Genomic DNA, 21846 nt, shown 5'->3' with positions numbered 1-21846 from the left:
AAGATCCATTTTTGATTTCACTGGAGAGAGCTGGAAGAATAAAGGAAGAAGGAATAAATCAGCTGGCTCTAGACAGTTGATTGTTCTCCATCGTCTAAATGCTGTAGCTTCAATTGCATTTTACAAATGATTAGGATCTACAAAATGTCATCTAGTCTCTTTCCCTGGGGCATTTCTGCAAAAAAGAAAATTGCTATAGGTCCTCCCTAGTGCCTCCTGGTATACTTGCCTGTCAAAATGGCTCTTTGCTTTGTTTGAAAAGCAGCCTTCTTTCTCAGTTTGGTGTTGTTGTTGATAGTTGCGAAGTCACGTCCAACCCATCGCGACCCCATGGACAATGATCCTCCAGGCCTTCCTGTCCTCTACCATTCCACTGAGTCCATTTAAGCTCACGCCGACTACTTCAGTGTCTCCATCCAGCCACTTCATTCTCTGTCGTCCCCTTCTTCTTTTGCCCTCGATCCCTCCCAGCATTAGGCTCTTCTCCAGGGAGTCCTTCCTTCTCATGAAGTGGCCAAAGTATTTGAGTTTCATCTTCAGGATCTGGCCTTCTAAAGAGCAGTCAGGACTGATCTCCTGGATTAGATCCACTGGAGAAGGAAATGGAAAACCACTCCATTATCTTTGCCATGAAAACTCTATGGACAGTACCAAAAGGCAGTTTGGTGTACTGTGCTGCTAAATTGGAAGTCACCTCCTGCCTGCTGTCTTAACTGGAGATGGTGGGGATTGAACCTAGGACCTTCTACATGTCAGGTATCTGCTCTCCCTCTGAGCCACACTTGCAATTTAACAGCTGCTGTAAATATTAATATTCAAATGGGTGGCAGAAGATATACAAACTCTTCTCTGAATGTATCCTGCATGTAGGATATGAGCTGCCATAGTGAATCTAACTGTATGCCCATCATCTATACTTTTGGGGTGTGGGTTGGCATTGCTGCCTCAGTTAATTTTAACTGCATGTACCAGGAATTCAACTTGGGGCCTTATACCTGGAAAATATGTGATCTACTGAGTTACAGCTTCTGCCCAGAGAAAAAACAGGGCCTGATGGCCTGCTATAGATTAGGCAGGAATTATACCAAGGTAGGATTGATTAATCTCCTTAGAGTTTTCTGAATTAAAGGAATAATTATGAGGAAGGCAAAGAGTCTTCTGCATAAGCCATTTCACAAATATTGAACACAAGGGGATGATGGTAAAAAGATGACATAGGTGGGAAGTTCAAGTATGCATCTCTCAGTCTACCTGGCTGCAATCTCACTTTGATGGGCTCTTTCAGGAAAGATAAAAGCAAACCAGGTTTTAGAAATAATTGAGCAACCTAGAGAATAACCCATAGGGTGTACAAAATATGGGCAATGCTATATAGATACTAAAAAAAACAGAGTAAAATCTCCTTATGGAAGCATCTTCATCTACCATACATTGTGCAGGATGTTCTGGCCAGAAACAACAGTAGTGTCCTTCATGGAGGCAGCCAGAAGCTGTCTTGATTGGTTAGAAGTCACCACCACTCAGGGAAGGGTTGTCTGGATCCAGAGCTTTTGCGTCTGGCCGATGCTTTGCCTGTTATTCCATCATGGGATATTTGCTGTTCCACAATTCAATAATTTTTGCTTTCCCTCCTTTATTTTCCAGCTGCCACTCTCCAGCAGCCATATGAATGTGTACAGCAGTGACCCCCAGATGACACCCTCTCTGGTTGGCATGACCAGCAGCTCCTGTCCCGCTGATCTCACCCAGAAGAGAGAGCTCACAGGTAATACTGGAAGGGTGTGATTAACTGGTTCATGTATGAGTGGGGAGTTTTTGGGTGAATATAGAATTTTGCTCTTCTGTTGGTTCACTGATTCATTTGTATTTTTTGTTTTCTAGATGCTGAGAGTCGTGCTCTGGCAAAGGAACGTCAGAAAAAGGACAATCATAATTTGAGTGAGTGATGCCTGTTTCAAATTCCATCTCAAACTTGCAACTGGTGATCTCATCTTATCCTTTCTAGATTTCTATTTTGTGAGTCAGTATACAGTGTGCTGGCATACTTCTGATGCAACACCAGCCATCGAAATGTCACTGCTTGATTAATGCAGAGATCTAGTTTACCTTGATGCAGGGAAGGACCCCAAAATTGCAAATGGATATGGTTTGTGAAAGTACACAGAGCTGGCCTATACTTGTAGACTTCTTATTTTTCCTCCTGCTGCCTTTGTCCATTCTACCTGGCACAAATAGATATCTGGCAAGTATTTTAATCACCTGATTGGATTCTAGCACCATTGCAGTATTAATTCTTGTAACTATGCTGCCTCAATCTGGAGAAAATCTGCAACTGCACAGTTCTATGTTAATTTAATTACACACACACATTAGCGTTTAATACAATTCCTAGTGACAATGTGTGATGAGCAATATTCCCCATCCCTCCACCCCGGCTGCTGCCTTTGGGACAGGCAAAGAAAGTCTACTTTTTTGGGCCTGACCTAAATCTATGCTATGACTGCTCAGAGAGAAAGACCCAGGTGGATGAGATCTTGACCCTGTTGAAGTCTCATCTCTGAGTGCTGTAGAAGGTAGAATCTTCACACTTTAAACATCTCCTCTATAACACTGAACCCTCCTTTTTAAAAATACAGAAAGTCTCAGAGTTCTGAACAGTGACTTGCAATAAGTATTCTGTTGTGGGTTTTTTTTTTAATTGCACTAAGCTTTAGACCTCAGTGAAACCATTCATTTTAAGTCATATGCTGGTGAGGTGCACACCCTTTAAGACCCTGTGCCCAAACCAGATATAAGAAGCTTGCAGGAGTATGCTGTGAGCAAAAACCATGTTCCCTCACAAGATGCCTCCAACTGCAGACCAGAAATATGAAGAAGCACATTTATTAAAAGTAAAAGAAACAATAAAAAAATGTTTTACCCTGCCACATTTTTTTTGGCTTTCAGGAGCTACTGGACTCTTGCTCTTTTTAACTTGATGATCTTCACTTGGTCACTTAACAAGGTTCTCTCAAAACAAGCTAACTCTCCTCTGCCAGATGCTTTCCTTACCTCCTTTCCTTTCACATACACAAGGTCAAATTGCTTTAGATAAAATAGCTCTAGGTAACACTTAAGGTTTTTCTGAACAATTAAATCCCACAGGCAGGCACAGGAAGTAGGATGTCCACTAATAAATGTAGGAGTTTTATCGCACTGAAACCATCTGTGAAATGCCTTCATATTGGGTTCAGTTGGTTACATTAGGTGACATTCACTGTGTGTCCGTGCCTTTTCTGATTGCTGAAGAAATATCCCCATATCAAGTTCCTGACATTTTGCTCTTTTTTGCCCCTTCTAGTTGAAAGAAGACGAAGGTTCAACATCAATGATCGTATTAAGGAACTGGGAATGCTGATCCCTAAAGCTGGAGACTTGTAAGTTCTGGTAAACGTTAAAGGGGGGGGGGATACAGAGAAACACAGTAGGACCAGAGCTATCTGTGAAATTACTAACTTTTTATATCTTTTGAAGACAATATTTTCATTGCTGCTGATGCTGCTGCAAAAAAAATCTTCTCCACAATTTATGTTTTGTCTTTAGTTCCAGGCCAGATTTAAAGGCCAAATTAAGCTGTACATTAGATCTTCCTGCCCATTTTATAGGGATTTGTCATGATTCATTAGGTTGCAGCACTCCATATCTAGTTTCAGCCTTGAAGTTTTCCTTTTTCTTTTGTGACAATTAAATTGCTATTATAGTTGCATTTCAACTGAAAAGTTAAGTAAAGGAGGCGGGTTCAGAGTCCCCTTATTTTTAGGGGGTTTGTAGAACTTCTTTCTTCATTGGCTTTTGTGGGCTTAGGTCTTGTAGGTTAACACATTTTCTGCTAAACTGGAGCTAACTTAAATATTATCAATAAATCAATAAACCTTTAATGGCATGAAATATAAAAACAGGGTACCAATAAATCAAAATAAAATAGTATAATAAATGTGAAAAAAATCTGAAATATAATAATAATAATGGTTGGTTGACAGACAGACAGACAGACAGACAGACAGACAGACAGACAGACAGACAAGAAGTATCCATTTTGGTAGTGGTAGAGGGCTTTACATTGGAATCAAGCTACAGTTTCTAGGATCAATTAATCTCTGTCTTCTAAAAGACACCTAAACTTCATCATTATAGGCCAATCTTCTGCTCAACCATGGCATAAGGTAATGTTCACAGCGGTGGAATGGATACAGCGGCGGATACAGTATATGCACTGTTGTTTCAGATTGGTTAGTCTGACAAGAGCTCAGCATTGGGAATGTTTTTGTAACTTCCTGTCAGCCAGGCTAACACTTAAATATTATGCTGCTGAACGTTTCAAGACAAAGCTGTCCCAAAGAGCAGATTGGGAACTGAAGGACATTTCTTTACTTGCCAATGTCAACCAACCTATTCCAGTCCTTTTGGAATAGTCTTATGTTGTTGTTGTTAGGTGCGAAGTTGTGTCTGACCCATCGCGACCCCATGGACAATGATCCTCCAGGCCTTCCTGTCCTCTACCATTCTTCGGAGTTCATTTAAGTTTGCACCTACTACTTCAGTGACTCCATCCAGCCACCTCATTCTCTGTCGTCCCCTTTTTCTTTTGTCCTCGATCGCTCCCAGCATTAGGCTCTTCTCCAGGGAGTCCTTCCTTCTTATGAGGTGGCCAAAGTATTTGAGTTTCATCTTCAGGATCTGGCCTTCTAAAGAACAGTCAGGGCTGACCGGTTTGTTCGCCTTGCAGTCCAAGGGACTTGCAAGAGTCTTCTCCAGCACCAGAATTCAAAAGCCTCAATTCTTTGACGCTCAGCCTTCTTTATGGTCCAACTTTCACAGCCATACATTGCAACTGGGAATACCATAGCCTTGACTAAACGCACTTTTGTTGGCAAGGTGATGTCTCTGCTTTTTAGGATGCTGTCTAGATTTGCCATAGCTTTCCTCCCCAGGAGCAAGCGTCTTTTAATTTCTTTGCTGCAGTTCCCATCTGCAGTGATCTTGGAGCCCAGGAAAATAAAATCTGTCACGATCTCCATTTCTTCCCCATCTATTTGCCAGGAATTGAGAGGGCCGGATGCCATGATCTTTGTTTTCTTGGTGTTTAGTTTCAAGCCAACTTTTGCACTCTCCTCCTTCACCCGCATCAACAGGCTCTTTAGTTCCTCTTCATTTTCTGCCATTAGAGTGGTATCATCTGCATATCTGAGGTTGTTGATATTTCTCCCTGCAATCTTGATCCCAATTTGTGGCTCCTCTAATCCCGCCTTTCTCACGATGTGCTCCACATACAAGTTAAATAGGCAAGGCGACAGTATACATCCTTGCCGGACTCCTTTCTCAATTTTGAACCATCAGTGATTCCATGTTCAGTTCTCACTGTTGCTTCTTGACCTGCATATAAGTTTCTCAAGAGACAAATAAGATGCTCTGGTATTCCCATCTCTTTAAGAACTTGCCACAATTTGTTGTGCTCCACACAATCAAAGTCAGTGAAGCAGAAGTAGATGTTCTTCTGGAACTCCCTAGCTTTCTCCATGATCCAGCGTATGTTGGCAATTTGATTTCTAGTTCCTCTGCCTCTTCGAAATCCAGCCTGTACTTCTGGAAGTTCTCGGTCCACATATTGCTGGAGCCTAGCTTGTAGGATTTTAAGCATAACTTTGCTAGCATGAGAAATGAGTGCAATGGTGTGGTAATTTGAACATTCTTTGGCATTGCCCTTCTTTGGAATTGGAATGTAAACTGACCTTTTCCAATCCTGTGGCCATTGCTGAGTTTTCCATATTTGCTGGCATATTGAGTGTAGCACTTTTACTGCATCGTCTTTTAAGATTTTGAATAGTTCAACTGGAATGCTGTCACCACCACTAGCTTTATTGTTGCTCAGACTTCCTAAGGCCCATTTGACTTCACATTCCAGGATGTCTGGTTCCAGGTCAGTAACTACCCCATTGTGGTTATCAGGGATGTTAAGCTTGCTCTTGCCTAGTTCTTCTGTATAATTTTTCCACCTGCTTCTGTGAGGTCCCTACCATTTTGGTCCCTTATCATACCCATCTTTGCATGAAATGTTCGCTTCATATCTCCAATTTTCTTGAAAAGATCTCTGGGTCTCCCCATTCTATTGTTCTATTTGTTTGCACTGTTCATTTAAGAAGGCATTCTTATCTCTTCTAGCTTTTCTCTGGAATTCTGCATTCAGTTGGGTGTATCTTTCTCTTTCTCTCTTGCCTTTCACTTCCCTTTTCTCCTTAGCTATTTGTTTTATATAGTCTTATATGGCTACCTAAAAAGCACTGTTCAAAGCATCTCTGTGAACTGGAGGCATAAATAAGTGAATCCTAACTGTCACGATCTTTGCCAAATAAAAAAGAGTTGGTTCTTATATGCCGCTTTTCTCTACCCAAAGGAGTCTCAAAGTGGCTTACAGTCGCCTTCCCTTTCCTCTCCCCACAACAGACACCCTGTGAGTGAGGTGAGCCTGAGGGGGCCTTGATATTACTGCTTGGTCAGAACATCTCTCAGTGCTATGGTGAGCCCAAGGTCACCCAGGAGGAGCGGGGAATCAAACCCGGCTTGCAGATTAGAAATCAGCACTCCTAACCACTACACTAAGCTGGCTCTCTATGATGCATCAGCTAAGACAGAGGCTGTATTGAAGTGTAATGTTTGTAACAATAGTATTTTAAAAAATAGTTATATATATAAAAACAAATTAATTTTGTAAAGATATGAAAATATGTATACGGACTCAGAACAGCAGTCCATTTAGCTCAGTACTGACTGTCCTGATTGGCTGTTGTCAGGCAGAGAATGTTCTTTCTTATATGTACAATCGGAATGGTTTAATTAGGAATGCGGTGATGGGATCTGAGACTTTCTGTATGCAGAGTAATGGCTCCATCACTCTGCCAAAGCCTGTCACCACCGTCACTGCAAAGATGATTCCTAGATTTTTATATGTTTTCAAAGATTCAAAGTATCTGCAAGGGCCTCCTGCTTAAAATTATGACTGAATTTTTTTTAATTAAAAAAAAATCTGGCAGCTAATGAAACAAGATGAAATTCAGAATAGCACAAAGGCTTTCAATATTGTTACTCGCATGGTAAATACAACACTGCCTTGAGCATCTGGCCACAGTAAAAAGCTGATGTTAAAGCTGGTGCTAAAATAAATAGATAAAAATATGCAGAGTAACTTAATTATTAAAGCCTCTTAATCGAGAACAGAGAGTTTATATTCTCTCTGCTTTCTGATTGTCAAGTTTCTTGATCTGATCAGCATTTAGCTTATTGCTCCAGCTTGTGACTGTCCAGTAGAAAAGAGGTGTTATGGTATAAAATATCAGGTCCTGCCCCAGCAGTGACAATCTCAGTCCAGCTCTGGCCATCATTCCCATAATTCATTGTTCCTCAATATCTTTCCGGCATACCACAGAGCTGAGTATTAGGTCAGCTAACAAAGGGCATATCACTTCTAATGAAGTTAGTTTTATGGAGACACTGATGTTTCATCAATTCTTACATGATAATCCTCAATTGCCGTTGATGGTACACAACAACCTTTTCTAGTGCCAACCTTGTGTTTTCTCAGCTGCCATGACAGTTTAAAAAACAAACAAGCTTGAATTTGTTCATTTATTTATTTACTTTGCTGGTGTGCCATGATTTCAGTGTGCCATGATTTTCTAATGGATTTCTTTGGCCCCCAGGAAATGTAAATAAATGTATTAAATCATTGTGATCACTTTATAGCCACTTCCTTCATTTACTTGGAAATTTTGGAGATCAAACATTCTCTAAGTATTACAGTCTTAAGCAGGTTTTTGAGCCTGAAGTAATCTCTAATGCCTACCTCCTTTATTTTCCTTCAGGGATGTACGCTGGAACAAAGGGACAATCTTGAAGGCCTCTGTGGATTACATCCGAAGGATGCAGAAAGATCTGCAAAGGTCACGAGATCTTGAGAATCATTCTCGGCGCTTGGAAATGGCAAACAAGCAGCTCTGGCTCCGCATACAAGTGGGTCTTCAAATCTGAATGCTGTGGTCATGCATTCTCATTCTCTTTTGCATGCTAGTAGAAGCTATATTCATTTTACTTCCTCATAGAAGACATATTAAACATCCATCCATCCTTTATCCACCTTTTCTTGTTAGCATTGTCTTATAGCCTAACTTTCTGGTAAGACATGAACTAGATCAATAGCCCTTGTATAGTGGTTTTCATCAAATCACCAGTGGTGGCAACTGTATACATGTATACTTTGCTGCCTTGCTACTCACGTGGCTCACTATACCCTATCATAGCTCACGTTCCCTAATGTTTGCAAGAGGACTCTCATGATCTCATCTAGTTTGGCTCTAATATTGTCTAAAGATCCTAGAATCATAGAATCATAGAGTTGTAAGGGGCCATACAGGCCATCTAGTTCAACCCCCTGCTCAAGGTGCTTGCAGTTGTGGACCTTTTCTCCCTCCCTCCTCCCCCAGCAGCTTCTAATAGCCCTGAAAAGCTGATGGGGGAAGTCTGGAAAGACTGGAAGACAAAATGCCACAAGACACAAAGGGCTGCTGTGAGGAGAAGGAATTGCATAGAATTGCCCTACTTCCTTCTTTTGCCAGGAGAAGCACTATTGGTGGAGGAATCAATGTCATACAACTCCTCTCGCTGCTCATGGGTTTTGCTTAGGAAGCTCCCCATCTTTCCCATATCCAGGAGTAACTTTGTGCTCATGGTCTGTAAGACACAATCCAGAGCTTCAATACAGGCATGTCTTGTTGTAGCGGATTAAGACCTTTGAAGTTTTCAGCAGCAATAATTGTGTTAGTTGTCGCAAGCCATCTTTTTGGTACAAAAGTCTGACATTTCAAATCAAAACTGGCCTATGTTGTGTCTGTGTTGTTCTTGACATGAGATAGCTAGGCAACAGAAGATTGGAAATTTTCAGATTATCTCTGGTTGATGAACGCTGTTGGCAAAACAGGATATTCTGATAATACTATTTATTCATTTGCTGTGAATTTCAGTTTAAAAGTCATTGCAATAAAATGAGTAAAAGCAACATAACTACCAGCAACAACTATTCACATGCGACTGTCTTATATCAGGTCAGACCACAGATCTGCCGAGGTCAGTCTTGCCTACTCTGACTAGTAGTGGCTCTCCAGGGTCTCAGGTCAAGGTTTTTACATTACCTACTACCTGTCATTTTAAATAGGAGAAACCAAGAAATGGGCATGGGACCTCCTGCATGCAAAGCAAACAACATGCCACAGAACTATGGCCCCTTCCTGATAGCTGTAGATGAATCACTTTAGCAATTCAATATTCAGCCTTTAGCAGGCCAATCATAATCATACCATGCTCTGAAATGTCTACCTGATTAATAATTTTAAAGTTCTCTGAGCAGAGAAAATTAAGGTGAGAACTTCTGTAGGGAGAGAAGTCCTTTGCACCATCACTGAGAAGGCCTGGCCTTTCTTCTTAACCTGTGTCATTTTAATGAAGGATTCAGAGGAAGGCTGCTTCAGCCAATTCTTTAGATATATGGCCCAGCTTAAATGGCAGGCTAGAGGGTGTTTAGGCCTTTGAAAGTTAACAATGAGACTTTGAATGACACTTGTTTACAAGCCAGGATTTAATGGAGTTCTTCAACACTGGTGTAATTTACTTCTGTCTGCTCACATCTGCTGATATGAGCAATGTTCAGAACCAAATGAGATGTTTCAAAAATCTTCACAGCAGCCACACATAAAACCTATTATAGTTGTCCAGTTGGGAATTTCCCAAGTTTGTGTCACAAAGGGCAGGTCACTATCTATGTGCTGCAATATTGCCTGCTTTTATTGGACTACTTGCAAGGTCACTGTAAAGCTGCTGGAGGGGATGACGTTTGTGTCAATTCTAAGTTGTGTACTTTTATTTATTTATTTACAAAATTGATGTACTGCCTTTCTGCCCTCATAAGGACCATCAAGACAAATTAGAACTTAAACATAATGCATAGAAGGACTGATCACTCAGGGAATGCCAAATGAAAGGCTTCACCCACTAGTGGAAGATGGCAACAGATGGCTTTTCATAAGAACTCTATTTTTTATACATGTCTGTGTGTCTTATCCTACAGGAGCTAGAGATGCAGGCTAGAGTTCATGGGCTGCCAGCCTCTTCACCCTCTGGCATGAATGTGGCTGAATTAGCTCATCAGGTTGTAAAGCAAGAGGCCTCCGGGGAGGAAGGGACAACAACAGAGATCCAGCAGCAGCCACCACTGCACCCTGATCAGGAAACTCGGCATCAGCCTTCCTATGTTCCTCCACAGTCCCCGTACCATCAGCTGGACTTCACTCACAACCTGAGCTTTGATGAGAACTCCAGAGGATTCCATGATGTGCTGGACCCCAGCCAAAATGTCTCCTTCCCATCTTTGTCCAAGAAGGAGCTGGACTTGATGTTGATGGAAGATACCATGCTGCCTGTGGCATCCGACCCTTTGTTCTCTGCTGTGTCTCCTGAGGCTTCAAAGACCAGCAGTCGCAGAAGCAGCTTCAGCATGGAGGACACAGACATGCTGTGATTGGAATTGTGCAAAGGAGAAAAGACTAGGAGTCAGATACTGTTGTGAAGATTCATCTCTTTCTCTCTGCCTTATCCCTGCAGACCTCGCCAAGGGTTTGCAGGACGAACCAGAAATGCATCCTGAGCAGGCGGCTGTTTGTGCCGGGAAGTGGTGTGTGTGTGTGTGGGGGGGAGGTGGTGTCAGCACAAGGATCCATGCCAGCTGTGGGAATATTAACCCTCCCAAGTTTCCCCACTGCCCCAGCTTGCCAAAAACTGAGCAGTCCTGCCTCACTTGCCATGGCCACTGGACAATTATGGTCTTGCAATCCTGTTTCAGCCTCTGATTCCTGCAGCTACATCACAGGTGCCTTCATGCCACGTATCCTGCAAAACCTCCTTGAGTGTTTTGGCAACAGTGTAATCTTGGTATTGATGATGGTCAGACAAAAGTTTATCCTCTTTGAAAAGCATCTTTAACTGAGACTTGATGCTAATGTATTCTCACAAACCAACATGTCCCTGAAGGATGTCTGGGTCCCCTGCTCTCCTTCCTCTCCAGATGCTGTCTCCAGCCTATAAGCTTGCTTATGCTCCTGAATTGGGGCTCCTTTCCTCAACAGGGCAGAGAAATCCAGTACACTCTGTAAGAGGGGGAATGTGGTGCTATTGCCTAACAGTGTGTGATAGCTTGCTTTGTATCAGTCCTGTGGTATGATGGAGTGAAAGTATTAGAATTCTCACAGAATCTTTCCAAAGTCAGGTGGCCAACTGGGATGCAGCATTCATAATTAAATTATTTGCAGGCTTTCAAAATGTACACTCCATTAAAGCACGTTTCAGACTCCTGGTCAGAGCTCAGGCTTTTGAGGTTTAATTTTTGGATTTGACCTCTCTTTTGCTTAGTCTGTTTGCTTACAATCCATGGTACTGACATGTGTGTGAGGGAGAAGTTAGTGTAAACCTAAAGTTTTTTTGAAGGGATGTTTTCTTTTCTTTTTTTGGCTGGAGCAATTTGCCCAGCAAGAATGGTCAAACGGCTTTAAAAAAATTTAAATGAAGATCAGTGGCTGTAACATTTTTTGAAATACCTCTGTCTTTGAATATTTCTCCTTCAACTAGGATTGTGTTTTTTGTCTACATAAGGTTTCAATATAAAGCACTGAAGCCACAGTCCATCTATGTAACATGGAACCTTCTTCCTACTTGATCCTTGCATTGTCCTCTTTGAATTGGGTGTTAGACCAATGCTGCTTAATATTTAGAAGCTTGCAAAATTCCATTCTTGCCCAAATCTTCCCTTGTCCCTGAGAGAAACTCCTACACCAAGCTGGGGGAAACATATTATCCCACAGCTTGGTGTAGGGGTTAGGAGTGCCAACTTCTAATCTGGTGATACGAGTTTGATTCCACGCTCCCCCACATGCAGCCAGTTGGGTGACCTTGGGCTCTCCACAGCCCTGATAAGGCTGTTCTGACCGAGCAGTAATATCATGGCTCTCTCAGCCTCACCTTCCTCACAGGATGTCTGTTGTGGGGAGAGGAAAGGGAAGGCGAATGTAAGCCGCTTTGAGACTCCTGCTGGTAGAGAAAAACAGCATATAAGAACCAACTCTTTTTATTTTTCCAAGTAGGTCAGGTCAGTGTATGTGTTCTTTCTGCCTATTTTACCCACTCAACAGCTTAGGCTGAGAGGCTGTGACTTGATCCAAGCAAATGAAGGAGGGAGCTGTTAATTGATTAGTGAGCTTCATGGTAGTACAGGGATTTTTAGATGGGTATTCCAGATTTCTGTTTTTGCATCCATTTATTTAACCTTGTTCAGTAAGCCAGTGCAAATTTAGCAGTGGTCTGTTATGAACTAGCTCAACTCTAAGTGCAGATTCATTCATCCGTTTATGTTAAAGATTTGTGTTGGGGGTGGGTGGCTGTGTGATGCTCCATGAACAGACATTCATTGCATCTCGTATTTCTAATTGAAACACAAAGGAAAGGCAGCCACTTTATTGTACTTTTTAGTGGTTATCATAAATTAGTGATTTGCATGTGTACTTACATTTGGCCATGGGGAAGACCAAGTATATGCAACTCTTCTTCCCTTTTGTATCTTGCACAATACAACTCTTGCACAATACAAATGAACATAAGAGACCATGTAGTAGCCCCCCCCCCTTTTAGCACTGCTTGAAAGGAGTAACTTCTATCAGTTCAGAAAGCATGTTGGTTGGCTTCCTTTGGGAACTTTGTCTGGCACCCAGTGTCTCCTTAATAATAGATTAGTAGATGGCAGACATGCAGGCTGGAGCTTAGTCTTGGGGGGTTTGACAGTGTCTGGATTTATGACAGTGATCAGTCCTTTCCTTTCTCAGTCCTTTCCTTTCTCAGGGACTCAAGAATGCTTCCAGGTGATCTTAGGAATGGTAAACTAAAAACCACTGGTGGGCTTTTCTTCTCTATGGTTCTGCAGTCTGTTTGCTAGCTCAGGAAATTCCAAAGATGCTAAGGTGCCTCCTACCGATCATGCAGCTTTTGTATTTTGTGTATCGTGTGCCTCTGGTAACAGCGGAAATACTTAGACATGCTGTCAGTTGCTTCATACGTACATTGCCAGGAGCTTGGCCTCATGTTTTTTGACAAGAGCAATGACTTCAGTGCCTGAATGTAAGCAATCAAGGGACTGTTTTTGGAGATGATGTTTCTGTTTCATTTTCAGTGACAACAGAGTAGACCATAGTTTGACTTCTGTTATTGCAAACGGGTAGCCTTGTTGGTCTGAAGCAGCAGAACAAATTTAGAGTCCAGTGGGACCTTTACGACCAACAAGGTTTTATTCAGGTTATGAGCTTTCGTGTGCATGCACATTTCCTTAGATCCAATATGATGAAATGGAAGTAATCAGTTCATACTTATAGGAAAAGCATGAGAATAAATTAATATACAGCTTAATGAAAATGGTTAACAGATTCCAGAGATAAATAGGAAAAAAACAGCAATTTGGATTTGTTGGTATTCACTTGAGATTGAATTGACTGGGAAACATCTTGGGTTCAATAAATATGTCTACATTAAGAGAATAATGGGTGGGTAGATAATCAATTAGCTGACAGCATGGAAGCATCTTGGGGCATCTTCTTGGGAGTATTTGTCTGTCTCTGTTTGCAGACCAGAGAACAGCATACATATACTATTCTAAACTACACTGCATTAGACTAGTCACAGTTACATTACAATCTACTTGTTCAAATCAATTATTCTAATTAAGAGATGAATTAAAATAGAGGATATTTGGCCTTTCTGAGGGATTGTTAAGAATGTAGGTTAGCAAGAAATCTTTCTTAGGTATGCATGCACACGAAAGGCACCTTGAATAAAACTTTGTTGGTCGTAAAGGTCCCACTGGACTCGAAATTTGTTCTTCTGTTATTTCATTTGGTGTCATTAGGCCTGGAAAATGCCGGTTAGACCCTGGTTTATACTAAGTTGTCTTCTTGGCTAATTCCCATTGAAATATCTTGATTCTAAATTTTCTAGTTAATCACTCCATGATATATCATCTGTTTTAAGATACCGTACATCATCTGTTTTTAAGTGGCAAAATAAATATAGAGATCTGGTTGGCACGGGATATCAGTTAGTGATTTTTGTGTTTGGGAAAGTGTAATTTGGTCATTATAAACTTGTTAGTCTTTTTAGTGCTTTTTAACTAACTTGCAGCATGTACGCCTTAAGCCTTGTTAATGCTACCTACAATACATCTCTGAACTTGGATCTGTGGAGAAAGGGGGAGGAATTTATCCTTTGATCCTAATCTTCTCAAGATGCTTATCCAAGGATTTAAACAACAAAAGAACTCCAGAAGGGTGCTGATTTTTACTTCTCAGGTGAGAGCTCCTCCCCCTCTGAACCTGTTCTTGTTTGTAGAGAATTTGATTCCAGAACCAGATTAATTTACTAGAGAGCAATGAAATAACTTATTCCTTTGAGACAAAACAGTGCCTTCAGTCTCCTCTGAGACTATGACTTGTAGCTTCATTGGTCACAATCAATCTCAACTTCATTTATCAATGAAGTTTATCAATCTCAACTTATAATATATATATCTATAACATAACAAGTCCTTTACTCATTTGGCATAGTGCAGTCCTGTCCCCCACCACACATGAAGTAAAAACAAGGAAAAGACAGCCTTTGTTGAAGGAGGGGAGGCTAAAGAGGGGAAGGATATGGCTTCTAAGGACCTTTTTAAAAAGTTCACAAAGTCATAATTACTTTTTGTTTGCTTGTTTATTTAAGCAGCCTTCCTCAAACTTTTACCATTGAGAAACCCCTGAAACATTCTTCAGGTTTTGGGAAACCCCAGAAGTCAGGTCAGCAGACACCAGAAATGACATCACATTCCCCCTGGATGTGACATCATGCTCTGTCACCCTCCCCCAGTGTCCAATGCCAGAAACTGTCCAGTGGCATACTGTGGGCTAGGAACAGGGCTGAAGCAAGCATCCGCTGCTCCATTGCCCCTGTCACCCCCCCCCCCCGCATGCAGTTAAATTAAAATGAGAGTACTTACCTTTCCAGACACCAGCTGCTGCCACATGCAGTGAGCCTCAGTAAGCAAGGATTTTTATTACCAAGGTCTTCCCCCTCCAGGTCCATCATTGGCCATTTTGGGAGAGGGAGCAGGTCATAGCCATATATTGTCATATCACCCAAAATTGTAATTAAAAATCATATAAAAATTAATTTCCTCCCAATTGGTGAAATCCTTCTTCTGGGGCCATTGACAGTCCCCAGGTTTCACAAAAACCCTGTTGAGAAAGCTTTGTTTAAAGTGTAGCACTATGAATACTGCAGTGATGTGGCTATATTGGCAAAGCAAATAACAAAAAAAAAAGTTTGCAGTTGTTTTTTACTGTGCTGGAGGGAGTATTAATTGCCTTTTAAGACATGCAACCATATTATTTGCAGCAGTCACCCAAACAATTGGTGTGCTGTACAGGAGAAGGTTTTGTCCAAGGTTGTAGGGGAATTTCATCAATGGCAAAATTCAGGTGAGAGCATATGTATGTCACCATTTTGGATTTGAGTAAAGCCATGTGCAGTCAGGTCTGCAGCAAGTTCATTCATAGGGGCTTTCAGTATTTTCAGTGCTACTGCATTTTTGGATTACTGAAATGCCTGTATTCTGAATAATTTCAGAGGGTACAAGAGTTGTTGCTAGAATGGAGTCTAGTAGCACCATAGAGACCAACATTATTTTAGGGGTTTAAGCTTTTGAGAGTCAAAACATCTTTCATCAAATTGTCCTCATTTATATGCTGAATGTATTTCAACTCTTTTATGCCAAGATACCTCTTGTAATCTCATCCAATCACATTTTTGTGGCACAACAATACATTTGATTTCCCTTTTCAATTCTACGCGATTTCAAATCACAAGATTTAATATGATTAGCCCAATGATGCTGTATTGTCTTCTGTGAAATTTGCATTCATGTGAACATCTGGAACCTTAATCAACTGAGTGGTTTAAACATACTTAGAATTAGGCACATTAAGAAAAATTATTCAACAGATCTTTGGCCCACCGTAGTCATAAATGAGTGGTCACGATTGCTCTAGTACTGTGGATGCCAGATGGATGTTGCCTGTGACATTTCTACAACTGCACGATCCTATTCATCCTGCTTTCAAAAATGCAAATACTTGGCTAATCTGTTTAATTTTCCTCCTGTTTTTTTATCACTTTTCCTTTGAAGGTTGCACGTACCCATTCTGTAGTAACAGAGCATGTATGTAGCACTGCTATATTAACAGAGTTATTCCCCTTCGCCGAGGCTGTCTGCTTTCAGTAGGATAGAACAGGGTTGCCGACATCCATCACAGCTGATCTCCAGACTACAGAGATTGGTTGTCCAGGGGTAAATGGCTGCTTTGGATGAACTCTATGGCATTGTACCCCATTGATGTTTCTCTACTCCCCAAATCCTGCTCTTCCCAGGCTTCTCCAGATTTTAAGGATTTTCTCAGCCTAGAGTTGTCACCTCTAGAATAAAGTAGTACCCTAGTACCACTGGAATGGAGCTTGCTTTGCTTCAGTACTTACATTTCCAAGTGTTATAGGGAAGCCACCAAGCAGAATCCTGTCTGATAGATATCATACTGTAGTGCCTATTGCAAAATTGGCAGAAAGGGAGGGGGAATATGTCCCCTGTAGACTTAACTCAGAAAGACTTTGTGAGAGGAAATCATATAATGTATTGACTGAGTTCCTGCAAGCCAGACTTTCAAAGTGTTGAACTGCTACTTACCAGAGTTCTGTGCCAGAAGATTTATATCCTTCTTAATAATACTGACAAAGCATTTGTGCAAGTGACAAGGATACTTTTTGCATTCACAGCTTAATTTAAATTCTTACTGAAGTGAAACCGTATCCCTTTACTCTGCAACCTGTTCACATCCTATCATCTTTCTCAGATTTTCTTCTTCAAATAGCAGTTTAACTGCATACTAATAAGAAAAACCTGATTGCCGAGATTTTTTCTTCCTTTTTTGTTTGTGCTGTTGATTGGTCTCTGCTTATTGGTTTCCAGCAGGATTAGCTGCTTTTACTTCTAGGCTTTCCATTTTAGTACTGCCTTCATTGTATCTTAGCTTCTCTGCTGTAAAAACATTTTTCTAATTTATAAGCTCCCTTAAGTAACGTGATAAGCATTAATGTCAGAAGAAATAAAGATGAGCCATCCTTGCCTCTAACTACTTTCTCATCCCTTCTCCCTGTCAACATGTGCTTCACACAGCGGGGGGAGGGGGGGTGCTCACCAGGGCTGCCCACTTTCTGTTCTTTTCCCCTGCTGTTTCTCTCCCATCCTGGCAATTATTTTTAAGTGAAGGGGACACCTTACACTTGGATTCCTTTTAAAAGAAAACAGAACAAGGGAGCGATTGCATTTCTTTCTTTAAAAAGAAAATCCCCCCCAATAACATTGGGCTTTAAGCTACAGTGTGGTTGAACCCACAATGGAAGGATGGAATAAAAATCTAATAAATAAAATAAATAAAGGTGCTTGTCTGGAGATCACAGCTTTTGGGTTCAAGCCTAGCCAATGGACTTAATTCTTTCCCCACACAGGAGCCAATCAGCAGAGACCTCTGCACAATGTTGGTGCTGGAGGTGTGAATGGGGTTAGGGGAGGAAAAAATCTGAAAGAGTATGTTTGCTTCCAGAAGAGTGTGCACTGGGTGTGCATTTCTCCAATTAAGCAGGGAATATCCACTCTTGGATATGCCAGAGAATAAGTGGAGTGACTCCGTGATCAATCCTGCACAGTGCAGATTAAAAAAAAAAAGCAAGTGGCATCAGAGTGGACATTGTGTTAGGTACAGATTGATTTTTTAAAACTGAGTTGAATGAGCTTCAAATGTCCAGTGCACAATTCACTCAGAAGACTTCCAGCAAATAAGATGTAGACTGGTTTCTACTTTCTGTTTTTGAGGTACTATGTACTATCTCTTGAGTCAGAGAGGATTGTTAACTGTTGTCTGTAGTTATGCCAGGTTCATTATCAGCAGCAATATGTGTAGTGCATGGTTAGTGCTGCTTGATTGTCAGTGTGCATCTGTTGGGCCTCACACATTTGGCCCTATAATGATGTCAAAATCCAGGCAATTTAAGAGACCCTGCTGGACAGAAAGGAAAGACTCAGGTGACTGTAGCTTTTTGGTGACATTATAAAACAGCTCCTAAAATAAGGATGTCTACTTAGAGGAAAATGTATATTTAGGAAGACTTTCAGTTGGTAGGTGGAATACACTGGAAGGCAGATCAGTTCTACTTAGTGGTTCAGGTATCTTCCAAACTTTTTATGAGGGTGGAAGGGGATTGCTTATTGTAAGGCTCTTTCTCAGTCCACTGTATTACATGTTAAAACAGTGCATAACTGTTTACCAGATATGGTATAGGATGTGAATATATTTGTTCAAAAAGCCACTTGTGTTTTGGCCTCTCTCAGAATTTAAAACTGTGATATATTTTTATATTCCTTGCATTTCTGAACAGAAAATGGTGGAATTTGCAAAAAAAAAAAAATTAAAATCGCTTTGGGGTATTAATGTCCAGTCTGTGTGCCATCACATGTTCCCTTCAACCCCATATGCTTAGAGCCAACAGACATTAAAAGGCATATGAATATGGAATTATTAGGAAATAAAAGCCATTTTTTCTTTTTGAAAGCATCTAGCAAAAGGTTTGATGCCTCCATTTCTACTTTTGAGCAACTTAAAGGAACCCAATCTTCATATAGCCCTGCACTTAAAGCTCTTGTCTATTCAATAGTGGGATTCTTTGTCTCATGCAGAATACTTTAAATTAGTGCTCATACTTCTCAGAAGTTTTGAGGCAAAGGTCATAAGCTCTTATGTCCTACTCACCCCATCCATGCTATCTTATGCTATAGCACAGCATGTTTTGTTGACGATATGGTGTTGTGTATATTGTATGCACAACAGGATTTAAATCTTGACTGATGCAGTATATATTATATCTAACTCCCAACTGGAAGGTATCACTTTACCAAAGTCTCTTCCAGTTTGAGAAGTGAGGGGCTGACCCTATTGTGAGAATTAGTCACAAATTTTTAAAAGAATGTTTTTAATATATATATATATATATAAATGCACCATGCGCTGATTCTGAAATGTTACTACTGTTTTATAAAGAAAAATGTATGAAATAATGGACTGGAACAGAGAAAAAAATCATTAAAATTTATTTATTTACAATTTAGTGGTATTTATTTGGGGAATGGGCAACTGTCAAGGACCCAATATCAGACTCTATGCTAGAGGGTTTAATGTTGTCTACATAGTCTGTCATAATGTGGCTTAGCATAGTCTGAGCCATGGCCCACTCAAATCATGCAGTAACTTGTCTTCCTTCTTGTCTATGGCTAAATTATAGTCTTTGGCCATCTGGCATCAGGTAGTCTCCCAAACACACTGTGCACTCAGCAGGGCTGGTTTATCCACGTAGTACCTATAGCATGTGCTTCCAGGGGCCCAACAAAGGTGCCTTCCTTACCCATGGGTCAGGGCCATACCCTCTCTCCTTCCACCTTTGCCTTCTTTAAGAGCACTCAGAGTGACACCTCTTTCCTCTGTTGGGGGTCCATCTGCCCACAGTCTGGCTGCTCCTGCCACAATTGTACTCTGCTAGGGCCCCGCAAATCCTTAAACTGGCTCTGGTACTATGAGGCCTGCAAATCCTTAAACTCCTGATTTTCAGAAGACTGTCCCATTCCTCATTTGTAGAAGTTTTCTTTCAGTCTCACTTGGCATGCCCCATTTTGTGACAAAGGTAGCACCCTGCCTTTGGTGTAATGTTGCTCCTGGCTAGTTTTCCTTGTTGGGAAAGGAATTTTGCCTGCCACACTGGCTTGAAAATCTTGATTGGTCGCTCCGCTCAGGCCCTCTTGACCACTGCCCCTCCCTTCTCTCACCTGTCAGAAAGCACAAAGAGGTATGGACCTGTCAGTCATTTGTCATGACCCTCCAATCAGCAATTGGGGTTGTGAAATCTTTCATAAGTTTTCTGCCACCGAGAAGATGTTTCATTCCCTCCCTCCTCCCTCCCAGGCTTTGCCAATGGGAGATAGAATTTCTTTCCTTCCTCCTCACCCCTTCCTAGGATTTCCCTTTGTACTTGGTTCATTTAGTTGTACTCCTTAACTTCATGCCAACCATGGATTCCTGTGATCTGCAGGACATTAAGGTAGAAGGTTAAGAGCGACGGGTTGGGATGAGGGGGAGAATTCATGCCAAAAGGTTTGCCTCCAGAAAGCTTGCCTCAGCATAAGCATGGATTCAGTTTGTGTGATGCACAATGCAGAAGAATGTATCTTAATTACTGTAGGTAATTAATGGGTCTTAATTGTTATTCATTCATTTACTTGTACAGTCACAGTCTAGAATATAAAAATTAGAGATAATAAAACATTATGATTTTAAAACATGTTGGTATGGAGAATACAATTAGTCATTATTAAAAAGTTGAAAGATGTTTGGTTTCCTTCCAGTAGGCTTCGGTCTTAATTGTTAAGAAATGTTTCTGTCCAAGCACCCATCAAGGTGTGGCCCAGTGTGCATGTTTGTTTGAAGAAGCAGCAATTTAGATGCTGGAACAGATACAGAAGAACACAGATATGCACTGACATGTTGACTGAAGCATTTGAGGAGGCAGGGGCAGGATCTCTCAGTGGGAGTCTGGTGTGTTGTAGTGAATGCCACCTGTGCTCTGCTTTTACATTTAAAAAGTCTCCAGGGCTGTCTCCTCCAAAGAGAACCGGCATGGCCCCTAGAATTTCTCATCTCTCCAGGAAGTAGAGATAGTGTAACACTATAATGATTTATGCATTTTAAGCCAATTGTGTTTGAGAATTAAGAGCACAAGGTGGTGCTGTTGGCATGGCAGTCCTGCAGCTTTATAGCTCCCATCTAGTTCAGAACTGCAGCTTACTTTCTATTCCCAAAGGAGTCAACTTTATGTTTCTTTGTTGGAATATAATTTCTTCCATCTTTATAGTTTATGAAACCATTGCAACTATCACTAGCCATTCTACAGACTATCAAAACAGTGGGTTAAAATGATTTACACTTGTTGGGCATAAATTGATTAAGGGTGGTTATTAATAATTCACATGTACAAGTCAAAATCCTAATGAATGCATGTGATTTTGGCATCCCTGTAGGGCATCAACAGCCCAAAACTTTCAATACCTGGTATAGCAGTGAGCATTGGCTTGTGGGTGGTTTCTGGAGTTGTGTTCAGTGATGGCTTACATCAATCTAGGGAACACACCAAACTCTAGATGGCATTTCTTGCACATCAGACAAGACTGCAAAAAAGTATGCCCCATGACTGGGCTATATCTGATGCACATTCAAGTGTGGACACTAATTATCCATGCTGGACTGCCTTTAATGGAAGATGCAGAACATGCAATTGGATGTTTAACCCTGTGAAAGCAATGCAGCAGAGACAAGCAGCATCCACAGTAGGAATCAGATCCAATTTAGATTAGTGACTCTGTTCAGGAAACAATTGGTAGACAGTGGTGCATTCCTGTACCAGGATCGCCTTAGTGTATTTGCTTCATTAATTCGTTAAGATATTTATACTCACTTTTGTCTCAATGTGGATCCAAAGTGCCTGAAAACAACATCTTATCTTCACAACAACGCTGTATGGTAAATCAGGCTGAGAGAAAGCGAC

General features: G+C 41.1%; 1 protein-coding gene across 3 annotated transcripts in view; it reads left to right on the top strand.

Moving 5' to 3' along the window:
• Positions 1-19358, top strand: part of TFEB (transcription factor EB) — an 87832-nt gene extending 68474 nt beyond the window's left edge. For all 3 annotated transcript variants that reach the window (XM_077334549.1, XM_077334550.1, XM_077334551.1), the window contains exons 5-9: positions 1645-1765; positions 1882-1938; positions 3341-3416; positions 7896-8043; positions 10151-19358. In XM_077334549.1, coding sequence (XP_077190664.1) covers positions 1645-1765; positions 1882-1938; positions 3341-3416; positions 7896-8043; positions 10151-10600 — 852 coding nt within the window. In that variant the 3' untranslated portion in view covers positions 10601-19358. The remainder of the gene's footprint in view (positions 1-1644; positions 1766-1881; positions 1939-3340; positions 3417-7895; positions 8044-10150) is intronic.
• Positions 19359-21846: the final 2488 nt, after the last annotated feature.

The sequence above is a fragment of the Paroedura picta genome, chromosome 4 (genome assembly GCF_049243985.1).
Source record: "Paroedura picta isolate Pp20150507F chromosome 4, Ppicta_v3.0, whole genome shotgun sequence".
Lineage (NCBI taxonomy): Eukaryota > Metazoa > Chordata > Lepidosauria > Squamata > Gekkonidae > Paroedura > Paroedura picta.
The sequence above is the reverse complement of the archived record's forward strand: the minus strand, read 5'-3'. Positions and strand labels throughout refer to the sequence as shown.